At 54.3% G+C, this 27,402-nt stretch overlaps 1 protein-coding gene across 15 annotated transcripts in view; it reads left to right on the top strand.

The window, feature by feature from the left end:
* NF2 (NF2, moesin-ezrin-radixin like (MERLIN) tumor suppressor) overlaps positions 1 to 26,629 on the top strand; it is a 54,469-nt gene extending 27,840 nt beyond the window's left edge. For 6 of the 15 annotated variants that reach the window (XM_062009531.1, XM_062009540.1, XM_062009536.1 and 3 more), the window contains 7 exons: positions 877 to 990; positions 3,398 to 3,520; positions 3,895 to 4,112; positions 5,426 to 5,531; positions 12,146 to 12,276; positions 14,801 to 14,960; positions 25,153 to 26,629. In XM_062009531.1, coding sequence (XP_061865515.1) covers positions 877 to 990; positions 3,398 to 3,520; positions 3,895 to 4,112; positions 5,426 to 5,531; positions 12,146 to 12,276; positions 14,801 to 14,960; positions 25,153 to 25,203 — 903 coding nt within the window. In that variant the 3' untranslated portion in view covers positions 25,204 to 26,629. The other 9 variants (XM_062009539.1, XM_062009530.1, XM_062009538.1 and 6 more) reach the window with 7 other exon arrangements.
* Positions 26,630 to 27,402: the final 773 nt, after the last annotated feature.

Below are 27,402 nucleotides of genomic sequence, written 5' to 3'. Positions count from 1 at the left end.
TGACAAAAGCCTCATTCACAGAATCACTGAATGTTGAGGGTTGGAAGGGACCTCAAAAGATCAGCCAGTCCAACCCCCCTGCCAGAGCAGGACCACCTAGAGGAGGTCATTCACTGCAGTTCATACTGCTGAAGCTCCTCTGGCTCCAAAGTCATTGTGACTTGTGAAATGGGAGATTGGTGTGTGACTCAGTCCTTTAGAAAGGAATTTGAGTTTAGAAACCTGCTTTTATTGCTGAAAAGAGCTTTCTCTCTTCTGTGTGCCCACCCCTTTGCTAAGCCTCCTCTAGTATTGCCACCTTCCTTGTCCTCCTTGACTACCAGAGGAAACCACGTCGGTGCTCCAAACCTATCAGCAAAGGTATCTGAAGGTGTCCAAGGAAGTTTTTGATAAGCCCTCTATTTGTCCAAGATGGAAAGTGGTTTTCCTTCTCTTTTTCTTCTCTTTTTAATCTCAATGCTTTAAACACACAGTTGGGAAAAGGTGCAAGTTCATCTTGAACCTGCAGAAAGGGGGCAGTGAGACCTGCTCAGCACTGTAGAAGTCTTTGTTTCACTATTTGGCCTAATGCCTTTTAGGGCTGGTATAAAACTTGCCAGAACCATGTTGTGCTGGATGCAGAGAGACAGAAAATTGGTCTCTGCAAAGAGCTGACAGGCCAGGAGCTGCTGTTTGGTGTGGGACTTGACTGTGTCTTGGCTCCCTGCCCTGCATGTGGGTTTGAGAGCTCATAAGGTTTGAGATCAGTGGGTGGAAGTGCTTACAATCACCAAACCAAAGCAGTTTGAGTGTTTTTCTGTGTCAAGAATACAAACTACCTCATCATCATCATGTGTACAGCTGTTTCCCTCTGCTCTTCGCCCTTGACTGCAATAGATACTTCAGCTGTGTATTGGAAACCACGACCTCTTCATGAGGAGGAGAAAGGCAGACTCGTTGGAGGTCCAGCAGATGAAAGCACAGGCCAGGGAGGAGAAGGCCAGGAAGCAGGTGAGAGACATCTTGTATAACTAGACCACAAGCCAAAATCAGAAATGCAAATGAACCTGGGAAGGAACAGTCTCCAGAATGGCATCAAGCACACTGAGCAGCTTTGAGGGAAGGTCCAGCTCAACATCTCTTTTTAGTAGCCTGCTCCCGCCTCAGCAGTCATTCTCAACTTGGCTCTGCAGCTTGATGACAGCCTGGCAGCCCAAATCCAGCCCCCACACTTGAGAACAAACCTGGGAGGACATGGTGGGGAAGAGCTGATCTGAGTGTCCTACAAGTGTGTGTGTGTGTGTGTGTGTGTGCATCTTCCCTGCTACAGCCGTGTGTGCATCTTCCCCGCCTCAGTTAATGCCTGTGCTCTTGCAGCTGGGAAGATGATATGCATTGGGGTAGCTGCTTGTAAATAAAGCAGGGGCTGTGAGGGGGAGCTGTGTAGTTCTTTGCCTCATTTCCTAATTGCATGGTGATGGAAGGCACAGTGTGCAGCCTGCATGCTAATTCAGTGCTTGGCCTCCTTTATCTGCCGCGGGTCAGCCCCGGCGGCGGGAGCGGCTCTTTGGAGGCAGCAGCGTGGAGCCCACGAGCATATATCAGCAAATTGGATTGTATGAATCATTGTTTTCTGCTCATAGACCTTTTCTACTCACTGAAACCTGCACAGCTAATCTGGATACTGCTGCTTGGAATATAAATGTCCCTTTCGCAGTGAAACCGCTAGATAGCAGCAGAAGAGACCAAAGCAGCCCTTTGCTCCCAGGAGGCTCTTGTGCTCAAGGGGCTGCTAAGTTACTGACTTGAGTATGTCCACAGAGATGCTGGACTTGGTGTTGAGGTGTTCAGCTGGCCTGGAGATGTGCTGTGGCTTGTCTTGGCAGGCACCTCCTGAAGCAGTTCTCCTTCCTGTAGCTTGTGGGGTGTCAGGAGAGGGCAGGACGTGAGTCACTGAGAGGTTAAGCAGGCTGGTTCCTCTGGGGAAGGGAGGCTTCTTGCTTCCTATGGGACCTCCTCTGATTTGGAAGAAGTTGGCAGTAGTGGAGCAAAAGGTCCTCCTTGGAAGGAGCAGCAGTGTCCAAGCACTGGTGGCTTCAGGGACGCTGTGAGCTTTTGATGCACTTGAGTAACGCCAGCAAGACCTGATGTCCTGTGCTTAGTTGAGCTGCTGGTGGAGGTGAGGGCACTGAGAGTGAGCAGAAGCTTATCACTTCTCACAAGCTCTCAAATCCAGAGCACTCATGCTTTATGGGACAGGTCAGGCCTCAGCTTGGGTTGGCTGCTCTCTCCTGAGCTGGCCACCATGCTGGCTCTCTGCTCTCTCCTCAGCATCCACAGTTAGTTGTTAACCAGTTTCAGATCATCCTTTTTAGAATCAGGAAGTCTTGTTAATGGAAGTTAATGGAAGTCCTGAGTGGGATGCAGATGGGAATGATAATTAATGAGGAGAACCTTTAATAGAAGGCAGCAGAGCCATCCATTAGAGCAGTGGGCGTCCCACTTCCAGAACACAGTTGTCCACGGAGCAGAGTGCCATGTCTTGTCACACTTCCCTTATTAAACCCAGTGGGTGGCCTGTGCATTGCTGTGAAGCTTTGCTGCAGCGTGGCTATTTATAATGCACCCATCTCTGTTGGCCTGGAGTGCTTCAGCTCCCTGTGGTAATGAGCCCAGTGGCTCCCTTCAGGTGCTTGGCTGGCAGGGAGGTGGTTGGCAGGCACGCTGCACCTGCACAATGCCCTCCACAGCTTCTGGGCAGAGGTGGCAGGGTTCTGGTGGGGTTATCTCAGCTCTTCCCCTCCAGGAGAAGCTGTTCCCTGCAGACTGAGCTGGAGGCAGAGAGTTTTGCTGTTTCTAGGAATTTATAAACGTGGTTACACTCTTTGTGACTTGCCCTGTAAATGAGTGGAAGTGAGGTTTCCAGCATGCTGGGTTAGGTGTCTGATCAAAAGCAGCAGCTCTCCACCTCCTTCAAGCTCCTGCCTCGCAGCGTGCCTACGTTTGATAGTTTGAAGATGCCTTTAAGCCCAGCTTTGCTGTCTGTACAACCTGCTGCAAGAAACTCTAGGCAGAGCTGGGGCTCTTGGGACTCTGACTTGTCTGAGTCTGCCCTGTGAGTCAGTGTAGGAGGGTGCTGTCTGGGGATGTAACCACCTGCAGGCAGCTTGTGCAGCAGCGCTGTGGGTAACAGCCTGAGCAGGGGACAGGGGATTGTGTCAGGAATGGCACTTTTCAAAGGAGCTGAATGCATCAGGTCACTCTCATTTAGTGAGGCTGCCCACGTTCATAAGCTGAGAGGAGGCAGCAGTGCTCAATCCTGTGCCCTAACCCCACATAGTGACCCTCACTCATCCTATGGAAAGCCTTTCTAATGTGTGTTACTGCTCCTTGCTTCCTCCAATCCCCTTTCTCCCAGATGGAGCGGCAACGCCTGGCCCGAGAGAAGCAAATGAGAGAGGAAGCTGAGAGGACAAGGGATGAGCTGGAGAGAAGACTGATGCAGTTAAAGGAAGAGGCAACGATGGCTAATGAGGCTCTGGTAGGTCTCTGGGAGGCCTTTTTCCCAAGGCACTGCAGCTATTCCTCTCTCTTTCCACTGCTGAAGCATTTGAGGAGGCAACACTGTGACTGTTCTGTGGCTATTCTCAAACTGCAGTGGACAGAGAGTGGTCAGGACGTGGGATGGAGTTGATTTTATCCTTCTGGCCTGCTGTGGCAGAAGCACAAAGGAGGGTGATTTGGGATGGAGCTTGGGCACATTCAGGTCTTGGCTGCAGAAGGCAGCAGGCACTGATGGAAGGGAGGGACTCGATGGGCTGTGGTGGCCATGCAGAGCCAGCAGCTGAGTGCCCAGCTCTGGGGGCTGGGAGCACATTCAGTGCACTTGATGGCTTAATGTCCCTTAATTCTCAGATGAGGTCTGAAGAGACAGCAGACTTGCTGGCTGAGAAGGCTCAGATCACAGAGGAGGAGGCCAAGCTCCTGGCTCAGAAAGCAGCTGAGGCTGAACAGGAGATGCAGCGCATCAAAGCCACGGCCATCCGGACAGAGGAGGAGAAGCGGCTGATGGAACAGAAGGTGCTAGAGGCAGAGATGTTGGCACTGAAAATGGCCGAGGAGTCAGAGAGGAGGTCAGAGGGTACAACCTTGCAGCTGCCTCTGCTTTGCTTTCCAACCCCCTTCTGGCTTAGCTGAAACAGTGGCTCATGCCTTCCAATGGTTTGCAGTGAACCCTTGGCCTCCCGTGCATGTACAGCTGAAAACGGCCCAGAGACTCAGCTGGTTTGTTTCTCCATCTCAAATGTTTGCCACAGCTGAGCTGTATCTGACTGGGAAATGGTGCAAGTAGAGCAGTACTGGCCCTGATCTTTCCCTGGATTGGAGCTGGAGGCCCTGCTCTGAAGGGAGAGATACTGTGCTGAAAGCAGCAAGGAAGGGGGCTGTCAGCTAGTGGGGGAGAAGCCACCAGTATCCTTGGCACTGTGCCTTCCACACCTCTCTCACCCCACCAGCAACAGCAGAAGCCAGCTCTACTTTGGGTGATTTCTGCAAACACCCACTGCATTCCCCAAAGTACTTGACAACATTAATAACACTTGGCTTTGCTTGGGTTTTTTTTCTTCTGCATGGTGGATCTACACTCCCAGTTCTCTCTCTGTTACTCTATTTACCTCTCACTTGTTCAGTTCTCCTTACCAGTCATGAGGTCCTTGTTTCAGGTGTCCCTAGCTCCTGGATTCTTTACTTCTTGTTAAAACTGCTGTTTCTATCCTCTTGATACCTAAGCTCAGATCCCATGATGCTTTTGGTAGCAAACAAGTAAAAGATCATTCTTGTTTCCTTCCAACTGATTACTCCTTTCTGTGTGAGTGCTTGTTCAGTGTCAGCTCTTCTGCTTGGGTGAGCCCTGCCCTTGTCCATCTCTTCTTGCCTTTGTTTCTGTCTGTGAAGTCTCCCCTCAGTCTGGCAGAGTGAACAACCTTCTCTCCTTTGGCTTTCTCCTCGTGGGGGGTCCTTCAGCCTCAAGAGCTCTGGGATTGTTGGGCCCCATGAGTAGGCAAAACTTTGCAGTCTGAGGTACATTTTTTTCTTCCTGAATGTAGTAAAGAACTGTTAGTAGAGGCTTGTCAGAAAGCTGCCTCTCTGGTGGAAGTCTGAGCTTAACTTTGGAAGTTATTCTCCCTGTTCTGGCATCTTGGCATGCTTCTCTAGCCCTTAGCTAGAGAACAACAACAAGCCCTTAGCTCATGCAGAGCCCATGTCAGAGTTGTCCTTCTATACCTTGGATTTTTGTGCTAAGTAAAACCTACCACACATCAATGGTTCTGATGTTTCCATTGCTCTAATGGATTCTCACTTGAGGGCCTTTTCCACACCTACCCTGTAGCCCTGCCTCTCCATCTCCTCCCCACTTCAGTCTGATATTTGCTCTTGTACCTTGTAGGGCGAAGGAGGCTGATCAGCTAAAGCAAGACCTTCAGGAGGCTCGTGAGTCTGAGCGGAGAGCGAAGCAGAAGCTTTTGGAGATCACCAGCAAGTCCTCCTACACAGTAAGAGCAACCTGTATTGAGTCTCCAGTCACCAGCCCATAATTGCCCCCTCCTCTGTAGCTTGGAGCAGCCTTGTATCTCCATCTCCTCAGCAGAGGGGTGTGAGCTCTCTCATGGCATTGCTTAGCAGTGTTCAGAAACCCTCAGCAGTGCTTCCCCTTTCCATCCAGGCTCCCCACCCCACAGAAGGTCACTTTGATCTTTTTGCTTTCCCTCCACTGTTGTGGTTTAACTCTTTCCCCTCACTGTTGTGCTTTAACCCCAGCTGGCAACTATGCACCATGCAGCCACCCACTTGCTTCCCCTCTTGTCACTGGGCTGGGGAGAAGAGGCAGGGATAAAAAGGTAAAACTCATGGGTTGAGATAAGAGCAGTTTAATAACTTGAATGAAATGAAAGATAATGCTGGTAATTAAAAAAGATAATAGGAATGAAAAGGGGTAGAACAAAGAGAGAGAAATAAAACCCAAGGAGAAAAACCCAACTGATGGCCAATGCCATTGCTCCCCACCTACTGACCTGCACCAGCAGCAATCTGCCCCTCTCCACCAGCTCCCCCCAGTTTCTGTACTGGGAATATGGGATGCAATAGCCCTGGGGCCAGCTGGGCTCAGCTGTCCTGGCCATGCTCCCTCCCACCTCCTTGTGCACCTCCTGGCTGGCAAAGCACAGGGAACTGAAGCACTACCTGGTGACAACTAAGTGTGGTATCAACATCATTGTCAACCTGAACCCAAACCACAGCACTGCCCCAGCTACTGTGGAGAGAACCAGGTCTGTTCCAGCTGAACCCAGGACACTCCCCTGCCCTGCCTGCTGCTCCAGGAGCGAGTGAGCTGCTGGTGGAATCAGAGGCACCAAATCTGACACCAGTTTAACCAGACCCATGTTTTGCTGGCACATGTGGAGTGTAACCTTTAAAACAGAGGTTCATACTTAGAAACTGAGGGATGTCCTGATTCTTGTCAGGCAGGATATACATTGCTCAGAACCTCTATTCTTTGGCCACAAACCAGCCACTGTGCATCTGTGTGCAGGGAAAAATCTTCCTTGAAGGGAGATGATTCCATAATTGCCCATTATGAGGTTTTCACACCTTCCTCTGAAGCATCTGGTCCCAGTTGCTGCTGGGGACTGTAACTCCAGACTAAATGGCTGTTGCTCTGCTCTGTCTGGCAGTTCCTTCCTTCAGCTTCTCTGTGCTGCAGGGCCTACAAACCCCATCAGTGCTGCCCTCCCTGCAGCTCCCACCTGCCATAGCTGCCAGCTTGGCTGCCTCACTGGCCTGAGGGGTGCAGGGGGAAGAGCTCAACAGCTCCAGGAGAAATCAGAGCAGACATAGATGGGAGTGAGTGACCTGTCTAGTACTCAAGTTTTCATTTGTAGCTGCAGGCTCCTTCTCCCCTCCTCTGGAAGCTTTCTGCAAAAAGGGCAGTGATGGGAATCAGTCAGGTGCTCTCAGCTATGGGACATTGAGTCAAGTGGCTTGGCTTTGGAATGCTCCTTATGTACAAGTCATTAGGATTCTGGGATCCACCAGTTCTTTAATTGTGCATTTAGCTTGTGTACAGGGTGAAGTCTCCTCACTGAAACTCCACTGCATGGCTACAGCAGCCCAGTGTTGATGTTTAGGCAGCTCTTCCACGTCCATCTCCCCTCATGTTGCTGTGTCCATCCATAGTCAAGCAAGCAGAACCCCAGCTAGTAAGCCCTCCTGCAGAAACCCCTGTGTGGATGGGTCTCTGCCTGCTGAGGGGATGCCTCATCAGTGGGAATGTTGTGGGGAGCTCAGCTCCACCCCTCCAGCTGCACCCACCTGGAAGGGATCCATGCAGAGCCACCTCCTCCTCCAGACACATGGCAGTGCTCCTCTCCCTTCCCTACAGAGCCCTGGCCTTCCTGACACGGCTGCTGGTGCCAGGAGGGAGGAGGATGTGCTTTTTTCCCCCTCCAGTTGGGTGACAGGGTCCCCCTGTGAGCTGTTGCAGCTCCTGCTGCTCTCATAGCCCCAGGAGGAGTGTCCTGCCTTGCACAGACTCCATGGCTGTTGTTTACCAAGGTCAGGGGGATACAGGTGTGGTTGTTGTGCCCCTATCCAAGTGACAACAATCTTCCATCCCTTGTTGAGCCTGCCTCACTTCTCCCTTCCCCTGAGGTCTCTGTCCTTGCTCTGCTGCCTGTGGGTTGGGGGAAGACAAATGAGTTGTGCTGAGATCTTCAGGAGTGATAGAGAATTCTGCAGAGAGGCCAGTGCAGGGCCACCAAGATGCTGAGGGGACTGGAGCATCTGTGTGAGGAGGAAAGGCTGTGGGACCTGGAGCTGTTCAGCCTGGAGAAGAGAAGTCTGAGGGGGCACCTTATCAGTGCTGATCAATACCTAAAGGTGGGTGTCAGGAGGATGGGGTCAGTGTTTGTTGTGTGGTGGCCAGTGACGGGACAAGGGGGAACAGGCACAGGCTGGCACACAGGCAGTGCCACTGGCACAGGAGGGGAAAGTCCTTTGGTGCTGAGGTGAGGGAGCCCTGGCTCAGGCTGCCCAGGGAGGGTGTGGAGGCTCCTCAGGAGGTTCCCAAACCCATCTGGACACGTTCCTGTGCCCCCTGAGTCAGGGGAACCTGCTGTAGCAGGGGTTGGGCTGGATGAGCTCTGCAGGGCCCTTCCCACCCCACCATGGGACTCTTCCTGTGTACCACTTCAAGGAGCTGGATGTGGGCAAGCCTTCCCCCCAGCCAGGGACTCAGCAGGCAAGCACAGCCCAAGGGAGAGGATCAGCCCAGGGTGGCCTGAGGGATGAGGCAGTTTTGAAAGCTGCTGTTGGGAGACTCATGTCTCTCAGGTAAATGGTAGTTCTGATGAATGGTGCAAGATTCCAGCTCCTCTCTTCCTTCATGAGGGTGTAACACTAAGCTGCTTGTTCTCTGTGGTCACACTGCCTGTGCTGTGTTGTCCCTGGGCACTGGGAGCCAGACAGGACTTCCCTGAGGGGGAACAAGAGCAGCAGGTGAGGTGAGGAGTGGATGGATGTGTTGCAGAAAAGACAAGAAACAGTTACAATACTTCCTTTTTCCTTTGTTTAAAACTTCCCAGACTCTCATTCTGGTTCTTTAAAGCTTGGTTTGGTGTCTTTTTAGTCCTTGAAGGTTGTCCTTTTAGTCCTTGAGACCTGAGCTGGTGTCTGAGAAAGGAGACATGAATCTGAGTCTCGGGCCAGCAGGGCTGGGAGAACAATTCATTCTTCACTGACTCTGTGAGGACTCTTTGCCTCCTTCATTGCCCTTCACATATCACTCCTGGCAAGACTAAAGGCAGTCATCTCTTCTCTGATCCTTTTGAAGTAGCAAGTGGCTGTCTTGGGCTTGCCCACGTTGAGGAGCAGCACAGCAAAGGCAGTGGCAGCAACAGGAGGAGCTCTCCCTGCGGGGGAAGCCTCATGACACGACTTGCTCTGTGTCTCGCCCTGCTCCAGAGGGATGGCTGCTGTCAGCGTGGTGCTTGCCTCTATTAACTGCAGGAAATTGCTTGAATGCACTAACAGGGCTACACAGTTTGTTCCAGGTGAGGAAACACATAAAGGAAAAGGCTCATGTCTTCTTTATCACCCCGTGGCCCCTGGATGAAAAATCTCTGCACCTCATGCAAGACTTCCCCAGGATTATTGCAAGTGGCAGGGAGATGCTTTGCTCTGGATATTAAGCCTGTGCCTTTGAAAGCCCTCAGCAGGCTCTTACTTTGCTCTTTCCTTCCTCTTCCTCTCTGACTTCACCAGTTTGTTGTGACATGAAGGAGTGGTGCTGAGGACAAGAGAGGCAGTGGCTGGAGTAACCCTGAGGAGTTGCCAGTTGGGCTTAATGACTGCAGCACCTGAAACTCCTGCTCAACTTTTACTGCTGCTGCTTGGCTCTTTGGTTTGTTTTTTTAAACAAAAACCAACAAGCTTGTGCTGAGAAAAAGAAGTGGAAAGGTTGTTTGAAGGCCAGCAGGCTGGTTCTGATGATCCCCTGCACGGCAGAGATGGTAGAACCTCACGTGGGAAGGGCTTTGTGAGCACCTGTGTGCCTTACAGGGAAGGGACTGGAATATTAAATGCAAGTATTTAAATCAGTGAAGTGCTTTGGCAGACCTGTCCCCTTTCCTCTGAGACTGGAATTTAGCCTCTCTGTCCCTTTCAGTGCCAGAATTAATGCAGCTGTGTTCTGCATGGCAGAGGGGTGTGAGAATTTGTGTTTCCTTGTCGTGTGTGAGTCAAACTTACCTGTAGTGCTCCAGCCAGGGCAGGCAATGCAGCTGCAGGTGCTGCCTGGTTTGTGCTTGTACTCAGTGTTTGCCTTCCAGCTTTGCCTCTGCAGGGTAAATGAAATGTTGTCCCTCTCAGGTTTGTCCAGCCAAGGAGCGAGCTGGGGACGAGCCCTGGCTGTTTGTGAATTCCAGGCTGGTGCTGAGGGAAGAAGCAGGTTATTGTGCAGAGTAAATCTGTCAACACCCCAGTGCTGGCTGTTCTTGTTGAAGCAGAGCTAGCTGCAAACAGTCCCTGGAGTATTCCAAATAGAAGAAGTGAGGGAAAGGAGTAAGCAGATGAAACTCAAGATCTCATTTGTTGGAGCAGGTACCCTGCTCTGCCATCCCACCAGCTTTTGGTCTCTGCAGCACTGTCTCCTGCCATCCCACCAGTCCAGGCTGATTTGGGCACATTGTTTTCATTACAGGAATCCCAGAATCCCAGCGTGGTGGGGTGGGAAGGGCCCTGCAGAGCTCACCCAGCCCAGCCCCTGCTACAGCAGGTTCCCCTGGCTCAGGGGCACAGGAACGTGTCCAGGTGGGGTTGGAAACCTCCTGAGAAGGAGCCTCCACACCCTCCCTGGGCAGCCTGGGCCAGGGCTCCCTCACCTCAGCACCAAAGGACTTGCTCCTCCTGAGCCAGTGGCACTGCCTGTGTGCCAGCCTGTGCCTGTTCCCCCTTGTCCTGGCACTGGCCACCACACAACAAACATTGGCCCCATCCTCCTGACACCCACCCTTTGGGTATTGATCAGCACTGATGAGATCCCCTCTCAGTCTCCTCTTCTCCAGGCTGACCAGCCCCAGGTCCCACAGCCTTTCCTCACAAGGAAGATGCTCCAGTCCCCTCAGCATCTTGCTGGCCCTGCACTGGCCTCTCTCCAGCAGCTCCCTGTCCCTCTGCAGCTGGGGAGCCCAGAACCGGCCACAGGACTCCAGATGAGGCCTCAGCAGGGCAGAGCAGAGGGGCAGCACAACCTCTTACCCCTTGTCCTGTCACTTGAGGCAAGAGAAAAAAGTGTGTCCCCCCCCATCCTCTTGACAAACACCTTTTAAATACTTGTAAGTATTAATTCTCCCTTTAAAGCAAGGGGAGCATCTAGCAGAGAGGTGGGTGACCTTTTGGATGCTGAGCTGGATTTCTCATCCCCAGGATGAGGGCTGAGCACACTGGCAGCACTTGTGACTCACATCCACGTGCAGTCTGCCATCTGAAGCTGCTGTGCCACCCTTGACGTGTGCTGCTGCTTCCAACCTCATCACCTAATGTCTTGCAGGAGCAGAGTGATGACTTAAGTCAGGATGCCTTTCCTCTGCTGCTAATGAGCCCGTTTGTTAGAGGTGTGACAGCATTTTTGGCTGCCAGGAAGGTCATCTGAGGAGGAGCTGAGATCTGGAGGCCTGGCAGCGTGTGTCACTGGGGGGGGTATCACTGTGTTCTGCAGGAGGAAGAAAGCCCCAAATCATTGCTCAGGTATCATGTGAGTGATTCCCAACTGGATCTAGCAGTGGTTTCTAAACACTTGGAACTGGAAATCACTTTGAAGATCAAAATGTGTTGCTGCATCTCTGTGGATTTGACTGAAGCTGCATCCCAAGTTAACCCCTGGGGTTACAGTGTTCTTTGGGGAGCAGCAGAGTGCAAGACTCTGCTGTCACACAGGTCTTAAGTTGCCCCTGTTCACAGCTTTCACTTATGAAATGGGATTTACTGTTAAACTCTGTCAGTTGTCTCCCAAGAGGCAGCTTGTCCAGCGTTGTTTGAAGTGGCACAGCCATGATAAAACCTGGATTCTACCAAGTCTTGTCAGTAGATTTTGGAGGCAGGTGGTGTTTTGTCTCCTCTTTACTACTCCAAAGAGCAAGGTCCCAGAGGAGCAATAGCTCTGAATTGAAGAGCAAATTGAGAATGGAGCAAGGGAATCTTCAGGCTTATCTGGTGCTTGGGGCTCTGGGCTTGTTGGCTGCTCTGCTTGCTGTCCTGTGTGTGAAGAGATCATCAGCTGAAAAAGAGCCTCTTAATCTGCTCTCCAGAAAGTCTGAGGCTCATTCAGACACATGGGCTTCTGAGCTGTGTGGCATCAGGGGTACATGTGCCCCTTCCCTTTCCCCATGCAAATGGTGAGACCCATCCAGTTCAGTGCTGCTGTGAGGTAGAACACAGCCAGCTCCAAGAAGAGGGTGTGAGTAGCAGGTCAGAACCTTACTGCAGCATTGGTAAGTAGTGCCTTGTACTGTGTGCTCAGGTGTTGCTCTGAGTTTACCTCTGTGTTACAGAACATTTGTTCTGGGAACACTTGTGTGGCCAAAAGTGATTCATTTGTACTCTGTCTCTTTAGCAGTCCATGAACTCAAGTACAACACCACTGCCTACAGACCTGCCAAGCTTCAACCTCATCAACGAGAGCCTCTCCTTTGACTTCAAGGATACAGACATGAAGAGGCTTTCAATGGAAATCGAGAAAGAGAAGTATGTGGTGGGGCCAGGCTGGGATTTGTGCCTTGGTGGCAGTGGGAGGAATTGCACCAGGGCTGAATGTGTCTTTTGTGTTCTGTTGTGAGGGGAAAAAGGGAGAAGCTGTTTGGATTTGCATTTCCAAGACCTGGGGGTCTTGACTGACAGCAGCTGAACCTGAGGCAGCAGCGTGCCCAGGGGGGCAAGAAGGCCAAGGGCATCCTGGCCTGTACCAGCACTGGGGTGGCAGCAGGAGCAGGGCAGGGACTGTCCCCTGTGCTGGGCCCTGGGGAGGCTGCAGCTCCAGGGCTGTGTCAGTGCTGGGCCCCTCACTCACTGCCACAGGGACACTGAGGGGCTGCAGCTCCAGGGCTGTGCTCAGTGCTGGGCCCCTCACTCACTGCCACAGGGACACTGAGGGGCTGCAGCTCCAGGGCTGTGTCAGTGCTGGGCCCCTCACTCACTGCCACAGGGACACTGAGGGGCTGCAGCTCCAGGGCTGTGTCAGTGCTGGGCCCCTCACTCACTGCCACAGGGACACTGAGGGGCTGCAGCGTGGCCAGAGCCGGGCACAGAGCTGGGGAAGGGGCTGGAGCACAAGGGGCTGGGGAGGGGCTGAGGGAATGGGGGTGTTGAGCCTGGAGAAGAGGAGGCTGAGAGGAGACAGCAGCACTCTCTGACACTCCCTGACAGGAGGCTGCAGGGAGCTGGGGGTCAGGCTCTTCACTAATTGATGACAGGACACAAGGAAATGGGCTGGAGTTGCCCCAGGGGAGGTTGAGGCTGGAGCTGAGGCAGAACTGTTTCCCTCAGAGGGATGTCAGCCCCTGTGCCAGGCTGCCCAGGGAGCTGGGGCAGTGCCCAGCCCTGGAGGGATCCCAAAGCCCTGGGGCTGAGGTGCTGAGGCTGTGGGTCAGTGCTGGGCTGGGCAGGGGGATGGGAGGGCTGGGACTCAGAGCTGAAAGGGCTTTTTCAGCTGAAACTATTCCATGATTCATTAGTATCTCTGCCCAGAGGATGATGTAGCAACTGGTTGTCCATTTCTCTGGGTGGGGATGTGGTGTCACAGCTGCATCTCTGCTGCTCACCTAAAGCTGAGGTTCAGCACGCTGAGCCCTGCTCCAGTCAGTTCCTCTCCCTGTGATTAACTTGGCTCTTGTTCAGGCTCGAGTCTTCCAGCTTTGGAGAAGGAGTTAAGAGGTGCACTGAGCTGCCCCTGCACTTGCAGTGTGTCCAGAGACTCTGCAGGTAGCTGGAGTGTCTGCTAAGGTCCTGCATAAGGGCTTTAACCCCTTTTCCTTGGAATCTGTGTCATGTTTCTCTGTAAGTGTGTGCGTAAGCAAGCTGGGATGTGATTACAGGCTTTGATCTTGTGTTTTCCTGAGGGTGCAAGTGTAGCCTTCAAAATTACAGAATTAGCAGCAATCAAAGCAGATCAGATTTTAATCTCTGTAGTAACAATGTGCTTTGTTCACTGGGTAGCAGATCAAAGCTAGAAGGGCTCTGCCACAGCACTCTGGCCAAAGTGTCCTGGGGCTGGAGTGAAATGCCCCTGGATCTCAGAGGGTGGTTTGTTCTGCCTCTGCTCAGGACCCTTTGCCATGTGTGAAATAACAGACCACTGAGCTTCAAAACTCCTAAAGCCAAAAGGAAAAAGAAGCTGAAAATAACAGGATCATCCCTGCTTCTGTCCCCAGGTTGCTAACTAGGTCACCCTACTCCTAAGCAAGAAGAGCTTTGCTCTGCCAAATGCTGAAAGCAATAGCTTTTGCTGACTTCACTGGGCCTGTTCCCCATCCTTGGGGGCTGAGATAAACCTTGCCACAGATTTTGGCACTCTGAAAGTGTTCTTGTTAGCCTGCTGGTGCTGTGACCTGGGTCTCTGTGTGTAATCACAAGTACAGGGCTGTCGTGGTGGGATTTTTCTGTGCTCCATGCTTCATTGTGGAAGGCAGTTGGGGCCAAGTCCTGCCTTTGGTGCTGGGTCTCTTCTTTCTTTTTTGGAGGACCTTTCTCTCTCCCAGGAATGCTGTGTGTCTAGAAGATACCTGGTGTTTTAGGGGCAGTGCTTTCTCCTACACTGTTTACAAGCTGATTCTCTCTAAAACATGCAAAGTCAGTACATCAGGGTGTTTCCTTAGTGGAAGGATCCATGCTGGGTTTGAGAGAGGGTGCAGTGGAGCAGAGCAGCTCTGCTTAAGACTGAAACTGCTTGCAGACTGAAACTGTGAACCTGTGTCATGGTGCAGCTTCCCTCAGACATGAGCAGTGTCATCCAGCAGCTCCAGCATGCCTTGCTTGCTTTATAGTAACTTAGTTTTGTTCCTGGGTCAGCTATCTGGGTCTTCTTTTTAATAACAACCAAGTCTTTGCTCAAGGTAGTTTACTGAGTGCTGTAAGCTAATGCTGTCAGTTCCACACAGCAGGAATGATGATGAGAAGGTTTTTCTGTTGGAACTCACTCACTGGCTGCTGTGGGTATCATGTCACCCATGTGTGACTGGCCAGCACTAACCCAGGTCTCTTGTGTGTGTGCCAGGGTGGAGTACATGGAGAAAAGCAAGCACCTGCAGGAGCAGCTGAATGAGCTGAAGACAGAAATCGAGGCACTGAAGCTAAAAGAGAGAGAGACAGCTCTGGATATATTGCACAGTGAGAACACCAGCCGAGGCAACAGCAAGCACAACACTATTAAAAAGGTATCAGAGGGCTCCAGTTTGTATCTTGCCTGATGAAATCCTTTAGAAACAACAAGAAATGACCCTTGTGTTTGGTTTAGCTTTTTTGCACGGGCTGTTGTAATAAAATGATTTGATTTAGGCTTTCTTCCTGGCTGCTTAGCTTTCAACCAGGGTGCAGAACCTCAGCTTCTGGTGCTCCCGGCTTGTATTTGCCACAGCCCAGCCTTGTGTCTCCAGGGCTGTGAGAAGGGATCATCACGTCTCAAGGTTTGAAGGTCTTGCTGAACCTTAACACAACCTGTCCAGGCATGCTGTTAGAAGGGGTCTTCTGCCTTAGTGACCCCAGGAACAGGGAAAGCCCTGCCTCCCCTGTGGGTATTGTGAGGAGGCAGCATCCAGCTTGTGTGGTGGATCATGAGGGTCAAAACCCTCCTGATTTACAGGCTCTCAGTAGGAAAAGCCAAAAGCCTCATGCTCTCTTTTTTAACCTGCTCTTGTGTGAGCTATAGCACAGCTTTGGATGCCAACAGCAAAACCCTTTGCTGACAGGGGGTCTGTGGGATGTCTGCTCACTGTTCTCAGGACCCTACAACCACCTGCCTCTAGAAATGCAGCTGGAATGAGGAACTTAGCCAAAAAGTGAGGCTGGCTGAGGCTTCTCACCTGGGATCACACCTGCAAGGTCACCACAGAGCCCATTGTTTATTTTTACATCTCCTTTTCCCTTTTCCTTAGTAGCTCTGCTGTTCTCCCAGCTGGGCTCAGTGCAGTGAGGAGCTGGGGGCAGATCTCTAATGGGAATGATGGGGTGTAGTGGTCACCCTGCTCATCTGCAAAAGCTCTCACCCTGAAAGGCTTTTACACTGGCTGCTGAAGGAAGGGTTTGGCAATGTGTGGCATGGGATACAGGCTTTTAAAAGCCAAATCTTTCTGTCTCTCCAACTCCCAGCTGAGAATTCTGTCTGAAAGGATTTGGAGATATCACTTTGTGCTGCCTTTCCTGGCTGGGAGCTTCTGATCACTGAATTGGGGCAGGAAAATGAATCTAGTTGGTCTCACTTCTTGCTTTGCCTGTCCTAGCCCACAGCTATTCGAGTTCCTGTCCCACCAGAGCAAAGAATATCAAAATCTTCACAGGCCCTTTTGTCATTGTGGAATCTGAAGACATTTCTGCTCCCAGTAGGTTTTGTCTCTGTGCTCAGAGCCCTCAGTTTAAACTGCAAATGGTAAATTTTCACTTGTGCCAGAGATGATTTCATGGAGAGCTGGTGGTCTCATTTGTCTCACTTAAAGAAGGTGGCTGGGTGATGATTTTGCTGCCTGTCAGGGCTCATTGCTATAACTGGGACTGTGTGGTCAGTCTGCCTTCGAAGCTGGAGTCTTGTCCTGTCCCTTCCCTTCAGGAGGGGCCTGAGGCTGCTCAGCTCCTGCATCTCAGCCAGAGAAGCAGAGGTGTTTAAATAATAGTCTATTAATAAGTGGAGCACATCAGAATGAAGCTCCAGCCTGCTTTTGTTCCTATCACCAGGAGGTCAGGAGGGCTTTTGTCTTTGCAGCTGGGACAGAAAGGAAGATGCAAGATGCTGGAAACGGGATAGTGGTGGCAGTGAAAGTGGGATAGTGGTGTGACAGGGAAAATGGAATAGTGGTTCAGCAATCCTTCAGTAAGACCAACCCTCTGCCCCAGCTGGAAGCTGCTGATGGCTTCAGTGCTAAGGGCAAACCACGGACTGCACAAATGACCTGACGTGACTTGTATCACAGAGCATTATTATTGTCTTATTCATTTTATTTTGCTGGTTTAGCCTCAAGCCCAGGGCAGAAGACCTATCTGCATTTGAGACTTCCAAGTAGGTTATTCCAAGGTACTCTGCCTGGGGGTGCTGGGATCCTTGGCTGTAGTAGTACTAACCCATGCATGAGCTTGCCTGCCCCACGCACTGCTCCTGGTGCTGCCCAGCTCTCCCTAGGGTGCCCATCCCCTCTGTAGCATTCACAACCTCTCTGCACTTGGTTTTTTGCACCTGATCTCCGTGCTGGGAAGCATCTTTCTTGGCAGGAGCTGAGTTGGCAACAGCAGTGGGAGAGTGCAGGCATAGATGCTTAAATAATTAAACATGCCTGTTTTTGCTGTGCTGCCAGTGGCTGGGAATCTATTGGAGGTGCAGGGTGGCCTTTGAAGATTTGTTTAATGAAGTAAGGCAGCACCTTCCTCCTTGTTTGCTGCAGAAAGGAATTTAGGGTTTAAAAAAACCCCACACCCTTAACAAGCCTCATCAACTCCTGGCTGTCAAAACTGCCACCACGGGGCTAAAAACACACCCCTCTGGCTCACAGCCTCCTGTGGCCACATTATCAGTCTCTGCCTGTTTGAGAAGTATCCCAGGAAGGGGAAGGATGGGCTGCAGCTGGAGGTGAGCCAGGGAGGCTGTGCTGTTGGTCACTGTCATGCCTGGGGATGCTGGCTGGCAGAGCTGCTCTCCTTCTTGCCCATCCCCTGCCACCCTCCTGCTCTGTTAATGCCACGTCTCTTCTTCCCAGAGCCTGCTTCCCCCTGAGGGTTTGCCCTCAATCTGCAGGCTGTGTTGCACAGCATGAGCTCCCTCCTTCAGGAGGATGGGGTTGGGGGAGCTTTTTGGCTGTCTCCACTCCTTGCCCACGCCCAGGGTTTAGCGAGAGGGAGGAAGCAGCGCAGCAGCAGCGCTGGACCAAGCGGGTGCCCGAGCTGCTGGCAGGTGCCTTTTGGAAAAGGCTGATGTTAGAAGTGACTCTGAGGGTTTGCACAGCCCTGCCATGCAGGCAGAGCACGTACAGGCAGCTGTGGAGTCATTCCCCAGCACCTCTGGAGCTCTGGAGCAAAGGCAGAAGGATGTTGTAGGCGTTGGCTTCTCCCTGGCCGGTTCCCAGAGACAGTCACAGGTTTGGGCCCTTCTTGAATGGACCTTTCAGGGCTGTAAATCACTCACATCAGGCTTTTGTGCTGGCTGGCTGCTGCTCAGGTTGTGAAGCATTTCCTTGGGGAAGAGGCTAAAAGGAGAGGTGGACACTGCAGGTCTGGCCCACCTTGTCTCTCTGGGGCAAGCTGGTTGTGGTTCAGACCCCTCTTCCAGCTGCCTTGAGGAACTCTGTGGCAGGTAAAATCAGAGCCAAAATCCACAAGAGGAGGTGAAAAGAAGCCCTGGCAGTTTGTGAACAGACAAGTGCAGCAGCTGGGAGAGGAGAGATTGGGTGCCTGGGAGGAGCCCCTGTAAGGAAGGCAGCTGCACAGCCAGTGCTGCCGGGTGACCTCTGGGCTCGGCGCCTGCCTTTGAAGACGCCAGCAAAGTGTTTCATGTCTAATTACGTGGGTAACATGCTAATCCTTTTCTATGAGCTCTGTGGGCATGGCCACAAGCACCTCATCTAGCTGGAAGCTGATTTCCCTTCTCTGGTGTGTGCTCATGCTTCCAGCTGGCTCGGCTTCAGCAGGGTTTGCTGGAAGGTGACAAAACCCCTCATGTCCTCTGGTGTAGGAGAGCTCCCAGGACAGGCTGCTGCTGGAAAACACAGATTGGGTCTTTCATTCCAGTTGCTTTCTTCTTGCACAGTCATGCTTATTTACTGTGATTTAAACCCTTTTGAAGTATTGAGGCAAGGAGCAAAATCTCCCATCGCCTCTTCCCAGACAAGCAGCTTTGTCCTTCGATGGGCAGAACTGGCCTTTCCCTGCCAGGCTCTCACGTGGCTCTCAGCTTGTGCTTGGATGTGGCATTTCTCTAGGGCTTAAGCTCAGGGCCAGCACTTCTGGTGCCCATGGGGACTGTGTGGATGTTGGAGGGAGGTGAGTTGTTGCTGCCCATGGGGGCTGTGTGGATGTTGGAGGGAGGTGAGTTGTTGCTGAGCTGCTCCTGTTGCAGCGTTGCCCTTAACTTGGGTCATACAGGATTGGTTTTTTCCTGCTGTTGAGCCACTTGGGGTTTGGATAAGCCCCTTCAAATCTGCTTCTTTATCACCATCTACTCTGGGCTTCCTCCATCACTGGGCCACAAACAGTTGTGTTCTACCACATTCCTACAGACACAGCCTCGTGCCCTGGGGTTTAGGCAGTGAGCAGCTCCTGGCTGCCAAGCACTGAGGGGCCAGGAAGGCAGAGCCAAGTGGACTTCCACAGGCTCATCTCACTCTTGAGATATGCCATGTCCTGTCCTCTGTTGCAGTGCAAGGACACTGGTGAGTTACTGGTGGGCACTGCCAGCTGAGTCTCTCGTGATGCAGATACGAAGCTGCTGTCCCACCATTGAGGCTGCTTCATCATCTGGGCAGGCTGAAGGATTTGGGGAGGGCAGGCAGCTTCTCTCTGCCCCTTTGTGAGCTGTGCCTGGCTACCATCTTGTTAGGGATCACTGAAACACATCCCTTGGACTTCAACAAATCTTGTGGGGGCCCTTTGTCATCCCCTGGGGACTCCATTCCTCATCTCTGCCCTTGTGGGACTGCAGACTCCTCCCCTGTGGGAAGCCTTGCTCTGATGGTTTGCTGGGGAGAGGGAAGACCACAGCCCTTTCAGGGAAGGAGAATGTTACTGTGCCTCTGGAGTTTCATCCTGCAGGGGGAGAGGATCAGCACAAGAAACACCTCTGCTCTGGGAAGAGCAAAAGGAGGGAGCAGGGGGTTGGGTCCATCCTTCCCTGTGGGTCCTCTGACAGCCCAGACACCACGAGATCTCCTCTAGGCTTGTGCAGAGCTGTGGTGTGGCTGTGGCCATGGTTATCCACCCCCCAGGAGAGGGGAAGGCCACCACCAAGGGCCTTCCCAGGAGAGGAACTGCTGATGTTTCCCATCCCCTGGGAGGGTAAAGATGAGTGAGGATGATGGCTTCTCACCCTGCCTGGCATGCAGGTGAGAGCCAGGGGATACCCAGCGAGCAGAGCAGCTCTGGCCACACACTTTCAGAGTGCAGGAGGAGATGGAGGCACATCCCATGTGGCTCTTGTCCATGTGTGCAAGACCATGGCCCTGCTTGCTTCCTTTTCTTTCTGCCTGCTTCCCCTCTGAGCTGGGAAGTGAAACTCCCCAGCAGCTAAAGTGGGACACAGCAGCCTCCTTTCCTTGTTTACAAGGAGTGAAAGGAAACAAGGAAACGTCAGGCCTATCAGCTATTTTTGTGGCAGCCTTTGAAAAGCCTTTCCTTCAAATGGAGCATCATCTTCTCTCTTTTAAACACACTCATCAAAGCGTTGGAGGCCGGGGGAAAGTTGTGCTGGGGAGAGAATAAACGGCAGCGTGGGAGGAAGAGAGAGAGAAACAGTGAGGTGGGGCCTGGCAAAGGGGGTGGGGAGGGACAAACAGGGAGGGCTTGGTTGCAAAAGTAAATGTGGGAATTGAAAAGGCCACTTAGGGGAGTTGGGGGGGGAGGGATGAAGAGGATTGAGTAGGTGATGGTTTAGCAGGGACCACACATCTCCCTCCCAGCACATCCCTGGCGTTGTGGGGGGTGAGGTGATGCTGCTGGGGATGCCATGGGTCTCCCTCTGCCCCAGCCTGTAGGAGAAACAAGAAAAGGGCAAGGAACAGGCATTTTGAAGCTCACCCTGTTCCTCAGGACACAGCAGGATGGGAGAAGGGTGATGGGATTTGCAGCCCCTCCTGTCCTGCCCGTGTGCCCTGTCTGTGGTGCTTTCTCTCTGCTTTGCCCTGCCAGCAGGAGTTGTGTGCCTGCAGTTATTGAGTTACCACTCTGAACCATGTCTGCCTATCAGGGACTTATTGGGTTGCTTTGGTTTGCTTGCTTTTGTCAAATCAAATCAGTCCAGCAGCTCTGGGTAAAAGCAGAGCTCGGAGGAGCCCCAGCACAGGAACGCAGGAGTGGGACTCTTCCCTTTCTCATCCTTTGATTCAGTTGAGCTCTGGCTGCTTAATTGCACTCCCTCCCTCTCTCTCTAAATTTTCTTTGATGGCTGTGGTAGTGCATTGTGGAGCCCACCCTCCCTCCTGCAGGAAGGAGATTATCATAATACTGCTTGTAAATCAATTTCTTTCTCCCCTTCTCTGCACTGACGAGGATGGAACTGGCTCTTAATCACTCTGCCTCGCCTGCACCACGCTCCACTACGGGCACTGGCAGCTATTCCTCCTTGTCTGGACAAGCAGAGGGTGCAGAGACTTAGTGGAGGTGCTGGAGGGCACCTTTAGGCTTTTCCCTAGTAGGCAGGGGAGAGGCCAGAGCAGGGCTGTGCTCTCTTCTCCTCGCCTGCTCTCCTCACTTTCATGTCCCAGTGCTTAAAGGAGCAGAAGTGGTTGCTCCCTGTGTGAGTGGGATTTCCCTCTGTGGAGCTGATGTGAGAAAAGCAAGCAAACAAAAGCAACCCAATAGTCAGGCACAGTTTAGAGTGGTAACACAACTCCTGCTGGCAGGGCAAAGCAGAGAGAAAGCACCTGGGTGCTCTCCCCATGCACCACAGCCAGGGCACATGGGCAGCATAGGAGGGGCTGCAAACCCCATCACCCTTCTCTCACCCTGCTGTATCCTGAGGAACAGGCTGAGGCTTGCATGAGTTGCAGAGCTGCCCCTGGCCACCAGCTTCTGCAGCACCCCATCAGCACAGGCTGCCATGGGGCTCAGTGCCCCGAGGAGCTGCCCTTGGCTCTGCCCATCCTCCTCCAGCACACCCCTGGGGCTGTGCCTGGGCTGTACTCACTGTGGAGGCTGCAACACCATCTGGGAGCCAAAGCTCTCCCAGTGCAGCTCACCTGGGCCCTGCCTGCCATGGGACTGAGGGTCAAGGGCTGAGGATTTCCCTGCAGTTGCTCAACAGCAAGAAAAAACAAGAATCAAAGCAAGCAGAAGGCAGCAAGGGGAGGTGGAAGAGTTTTCTCTGGAGGCAGAGCAGAGCATGGGTGGTGGAGGGTCAGGGTGCAGTCAACAGCAGTCCTCATTGCCTCTCAGTTTATTCCTCTGCCTGCCTGGGGTGGGAGGGGGAAAGGCAGCAGCCTGAGGGAGGTCCCAGGGTGGCTGCTGCCTGAGGGCTGATGGAGGCAGAGCAGAGCAGCCTGCAGATGCTGCTCCTTCCTCTGCCCCAGCCAGTGCCCAGCTCTTGGCCATAACCCACCTCCTGCTCCCAGGGACTGTGCCCACTGTGCCTCTATCCCCCCCAAGGGGTGGTTTTCAAACACCTCCCACGTTACTGGGGAGAGAGAAATGAGAGGAAAGCCTCCTGCCCCAAGGCCAGTGCTGCACCAGCCTCCTGCCTTTGCCGTGCCTCAGTTTCCCCAGAGAGGTACAAAAAGCAGCACCGAGCATCTTGGGCAGGGTTTGAAAGCTGCAGCTGGCAGCCCCAGTGCCAGAGCAGGGCTGTCCCTCTCCCTGCTCCTCCTGCCTGGGCTGGCTGCCCTCAGAGCTCAGTCTCCACAGCAGCCCTTGCCCAGGAAGGTGCAGCTCTAGGCACGGAGGCTGCTGCCACAGCTGTGCCCTGAGGTACCCACACAGGGGATGAACAGAGAGCTGTGTGTAGCTGAAGGCAGAGAGCAGGCTCCAGCTCCTCCAGTCTCCCTCTTAAGCTTGGGGGAAACATCTTCTCTCTCTGCCTCATCAGTGGCTGTGGCTGACTCCTTCCTTTCCTCTATCAGAGCCCAGAGTTAGCTTGGGGGGGGGACCTGGGGGTATCTCCCCTTGCTGTGCTTTAAGGGAGGGTCCCTGTGGGGAGGGGGTGGGGTGCTTTGGTTCTCCATCCAGCCTGCAGCAGAGATGACTTGAGCAGCAGAGCTTGGGAAATAGATAGCTGGCAGGTTTTGTCCCTCCCCAGGCAGTGGGTGGCCTCTCAGGGGAAACTGGAAAGTGAAGCTGCCCCAGCTGGGGCTGTTGAGGCTAGAAAAGAGACAACTGAGGGGGAACCTCATTAACACAAGTACCCAAAGGGTGGGGGTCAGGAGGATGAGGTGACTGTTGTGTGCTGGCCAGTGCCAGGACAAGGGGGAACAGGCTCAGGCTGGCACACAGGCAGTGCCTCTGGCACAGGAGGAGCAAGTCCTTTGGTGCTGAGGTGAGGGAGCCCTGGCCCAGGCTGCCCAGGGAGGGTGTGGAGGCTCCTCAGGAGGTTTCCAACCCCACCTGGACACGTTCCTGTGCCCCTGAGCCAGGGGAAGCTGCTGTAGCAGGGGCTGGGCTGGATGAGCTCTGCAGGGCCCTTCCCATCCCACCATGCTGGGAGCTGGGATTTTGGGCTGGGGTGGGCAGGCAGGCTCTGGTGTGAGCACTGGCACTCCTGCAAAGGTAAGGGACTGCTCAGCCTCCCCTACACCCCTCCAGCCCCTCTCCCACAGCCCTTCCCTGCCAGGGGCCTGCAGTCCCTGTCCCTGTGCAGAGGGGAAGGGCCGTGCTGGGTGCTGTGGTGTCCACTCAGGTGTCACACCCCAAACTGTGAGCCACCCACGTGTCTGCAGGGGATCACACTTGGGGTTTCACCTGGAAGAGCCAAAACAAAGCCTTACACATGAGCTGTCAGCCTGGGGCTGCCTGCTCCTTCAGTTTTTTCTCCCTCTCCAGCCTTGGCAGAGGCTGAGAAGCGCCCCCAGCACACAGAGCCCCTGTCCCACCTCATTGGGATGGGGTGCTGCAGGAGGAGAGCAAAGCCTGGCCCAGGAGCTGCTGCCAGCAAAGGCTGTTAAGCCCCTGCAGAAATTTCCTCTGCAATACAGATGTTCTTTTTCAGACTGGCATTAGAGCTGTGAAGGAATTACTGAGGAAGGGCTGTGGGGAGAAGCAGTTGGCAGCTGGGGCCCAGGGCTTAACTCCCTGGAACGTGATCCGAGGATTCCTGCTTCAGCAAAACCATCCTCCCTGGCACTGCAGCCTCAGCCAGCTGAGAGGAAGCCTCTCAAATGAGCTTTGGCAAACTGCTGGGGTGCTGCAGCAGCTGGTTGGAGGGTGGCACTTCTCCTGCCAGGCTCCCAGGGCTGGCTGGGGCTTCTTCCTCCCGCTGAGGATGTGTCTCTCACCTCTGTCTGGCCCATTGGACAGTGGCCTCGTGGCTCCTGTGTGGGGTATTGTATTGGACAACCTCACTAGTGCTGCCAAAAGCTTCTCTAGGCTGGGATTCCAGGTCCTGCAGAGTCTTGGCTCCAAGGACACCTTCCTGCAAGCAAGGGATGTCCAGCTGTGTCCTGCAGGATGGAGGGAGCGGGTCTGGAGCAAGGTGCTGGGGCAGGGGGGAGGCATCAGCCCCAGGGGGGTACAGGGATGTGGTGCCAGCTGAGGGGTGGCTGCTTGGACCCCTCCAGGGCTGGTGGGTTGGAGCTGGGCATGAGCATGAGGCAGAGGCTGCTCCCAAACTGGTGACCACAGGCTGTGTGGGTTTGAGTGTGGTTCTCCCTCTCTCCTCAGCTGATGGGGGTTGTTCCTCCAGCTTTGTACCAGCCCCATGTGTTTCACTGAGGGGCTGGAGCACAAGGGGGCTGGGGAGAGGCTGGGGGAATGGGGGTGTTGAGCCTGGAGAAGAGGAGCCTGAGGGCAGACAGGAGCACTCCCTGACAGGAGGCTGCAGGGAGCTGGGGGTCAGGCTCTTCAGTAATGGATGACAGGACACAAGGAAAGGGGCTGGAGTTGCCCCAGGGGAGGTTGAGGCTGGAGCTGAGGCAGAACTGTTTCCCTGAGAGGGGTGTCAGCCCCTGTGCCAGGCTGCCCAGGGAGCTGGGGCAGTGCCCAGCCCTGGAGGGATCCCAAAGCCCTGGGGCTGAGGTGCTGAGGGCCATGGGGTAGTGCTGGGCTGGGCTGGGGAGGGCTGGGACTGCAGGAGCTGAAAGGGCTTTGCCAACCAAATGATTCTGTGATTTTACCCCAGGTCAGGGCAAGGAAAGGGAGGAGCATGCCAGGCCCTAAGGGCACAGGACTGGCCCCTTGGGTCCCTGAAAGCCACAGGCAGGCTGCTGATGTCGGTGGTCCCTTTCTTTAGGGGCGGGTGCTGTCAGGGGCAGTGAGCAGCCACATTCCCCCACCCCCTCTGCCTCCCCCTGCCCTGTGCTTTGCCCTTGGGCTCTGCTTGTCACAGCTGAGGGCCTGTGACATCCCTGCTTCAGCTTCCCAGGGGGTTTGAGGGGGGCAGGGGCCGTGCCAGGGCGGGTCAGAGGTGGCAGCTCCCTCCCTCTCGCCCGCTGCCCTCCCGGGTGGGCAGGTGCCAGGCAGGAAAGAGAGGATTGGCATCACCCCCCTTCAGCCACCCGCTCTGCTCTCTTGCAGCTCACCCTCCAGAGCACCAAGTCCCGTGTGGCCTTCTTCGAGGAGCTGTAGGAAGCCTCCAGCACCGCTGCTGCCCGTGCCAGGCCCCGCCGTGCCCCAGCCAGGGGCCGCTCAGCCGGCTGCCGACAGCCCTGGCACAGCGCCGCCCGCCCACGGACGGGGTGATGTTCTCTAGCCTAGTGCCCACTCCTCTTCCTCTCCCTCCCTGACCCCTCTTCATCTTCTTTTCCTAGTGTAGCTGGATTCTGGGGCTCAGCCCTCCAGGTTTTCTCCCAGCCCTGTGGGGATCGGGGTGGCAGCCGTGCCCCACAGCCCGTGGCTGAGCATCCCGTGCCAGCGTGTGCTGAAGGGGCTGCCCTGGCAGAGCTGCCAGCCCCAGGGCTGCCTCCTCTCCCCCACAGCTGCATTAGGCACTCAGAGCATGTGCCAGTGGAGTGCTGTAAATCAGGGCCCGTTGCTGGCTGCAGGTGCCTGGGCCTGGAGGGAGCTGAGCTGCTGCTTGCCCAGGGAGAGGAGGCAGGGCCAGGGGGTGGGGAGGAAGGTCTCCTCCTCCTCTTCTCTACCAGGAGCAGGACAGCTAGTGCCAACCAAGTGAAACCTGGTTGCTTTTACCTGCAAACTGTGACAGATCTGGGCAGCAAGTGGCTTGGGGAGCTGGGAGGGGGGGCTCAGGCTGACACCTCCTCCTAGAGCACAGGACCCTCCCTGAGCCCCCCCTGGGCATGCTGCTGCCCCTAGCCTGAGCTGGGGCTGCCTGCTCCTGCCTGTCCCTACCTGGGGGCCTTTGCTCCAGCTCTGCCCCCTGCCTGTGGGGGGCCATGGGGATGCCCTGACCTTTCCTTCATGTCTCTGTCCTAAACCCTGCCCTTGGCTGGGGGGAATCACTCCCTTTCCCTTCCAGCTGCATGGACCCTCTCACAGAGCTGGTGCTGCCCCACTCACCCCCTGCATCCCTCCAGGACCCTCAGTCCCAGCCCCTCACAACCTCTCCTGCCCAGAGGGTCCCTCACTGGGTGGGAGATCATGGCTGGACCCCTTCTTATTTAAAACCAGGCTTCCTTGGGTCGAGCCCCTGTGTGTGTGGCTGTGACCCAGTGGCTGTGACCCCGTGGCTGTGGCCCAGCACAGCCCCTCCCCCCCTGCCCCTGGACTCTTGTACTCAGAAGAAATCCATTTTATCCTTTGTTTTAATAAAAATTGCCAGCACTAGGAGGGGGAGCTGGGGCTTGTTTGGTCTTTGTACTGGGGGAAAAAGCCTCGTGAAGCCCTTTCAGCTGCAGTTCAGGGCAGAGCTGGGGTTGGGAGGCTCAGCTGCAGCCCCAGGAGTGAATGGTTTCCCTCTCCTCACCCTCTTCTCCCTCCCTGGGGTTTGGGGTGCCCTGGGGAGGGCTGAGCCCCGTGTTTATCATCCCTGGGGCTCTCCCTGACGCTGCCAGGTCTCCCTGCCTGGAATCAATAAACGATGCTCTGCATTGGCCTCTGGTGCTTCATTAATTACACAGAAAAGCCCTTTGGGGATGTGAGGAGCCAGATGAGCTGCTGGGCTGCCTGGAGGGGGCTGCCCTGAGCCAGACCCACCCCAGGGGGCTGCCCCTGCCCCCACAGCAGCACCTCAAGAGACTCAGCACAGCTCCTTGAGGGCTCTGGTCCCTCAGAAGCAGGTGGGCTCAGGGGCTGGGAGGGAGGGGAGGGGTTTTCCCCTTTCTGTTGTTTCTAAGCAGGTTGGGATGATTGGGGTTGGGTCCTTTTTTGGCAAAGGCATGCTGATGGGGGAAAGGGGGGAGGTGTTGGGGGGAGGGAAATAGAGAGTGACCTGATTTGCTGTGTGAGGGTCGTGCCTGCAGCTACTTGTGTCAATAATGCAGCTGCTGCCTGCACTGCCTGCATGCCTGTGCTGCTGGCATGCCTGGATGCTTTCCCTGCCTGCATGCCTGCCTGACTGCATGCCTACATGCTTGTGCTGCATGCCTGAGTACATCTGCTGCTTGCATCCATGCATGCCTGGGTGCCTGTGCTGCTTGCATCCATGCATGCCTGCATTTCTGGATGCTTTCCCTGACTGCATTCCTGCATGCCTGTGCTGTCTGCATGCCTGCAGGGGACAGGTAGATCCCTTGGCCAGGGAATTCAGCCCCAAAGCAAAGCCAAAAGGGCTTTTCCCAGCCCAGGCCTGTGATGCACACTTGCAGCCTCCTGTGCTGCAGGATTGCACACTTGCAGCTTTGCACCCTTGCAGCCTCCCACACTGCC

This window comes from Colius striatus, chromosome 17, assembly GCF_028858725.1.
Source record: "Colius striatus isolate bColStr4 chromosome 17, bColStr4.1.hap1, whole genome shotgun sequence".
NCBI lineage: Eukaryota > Metazoa > Chordata > Aves > Coliiformes > Coliidae > Colius > Colius striatus.
The sequence above is the reverse complement of the archived record's forward strand: the minus strand, read 5'-3'. Positions and strand labels throughout refer to the sequence as shown.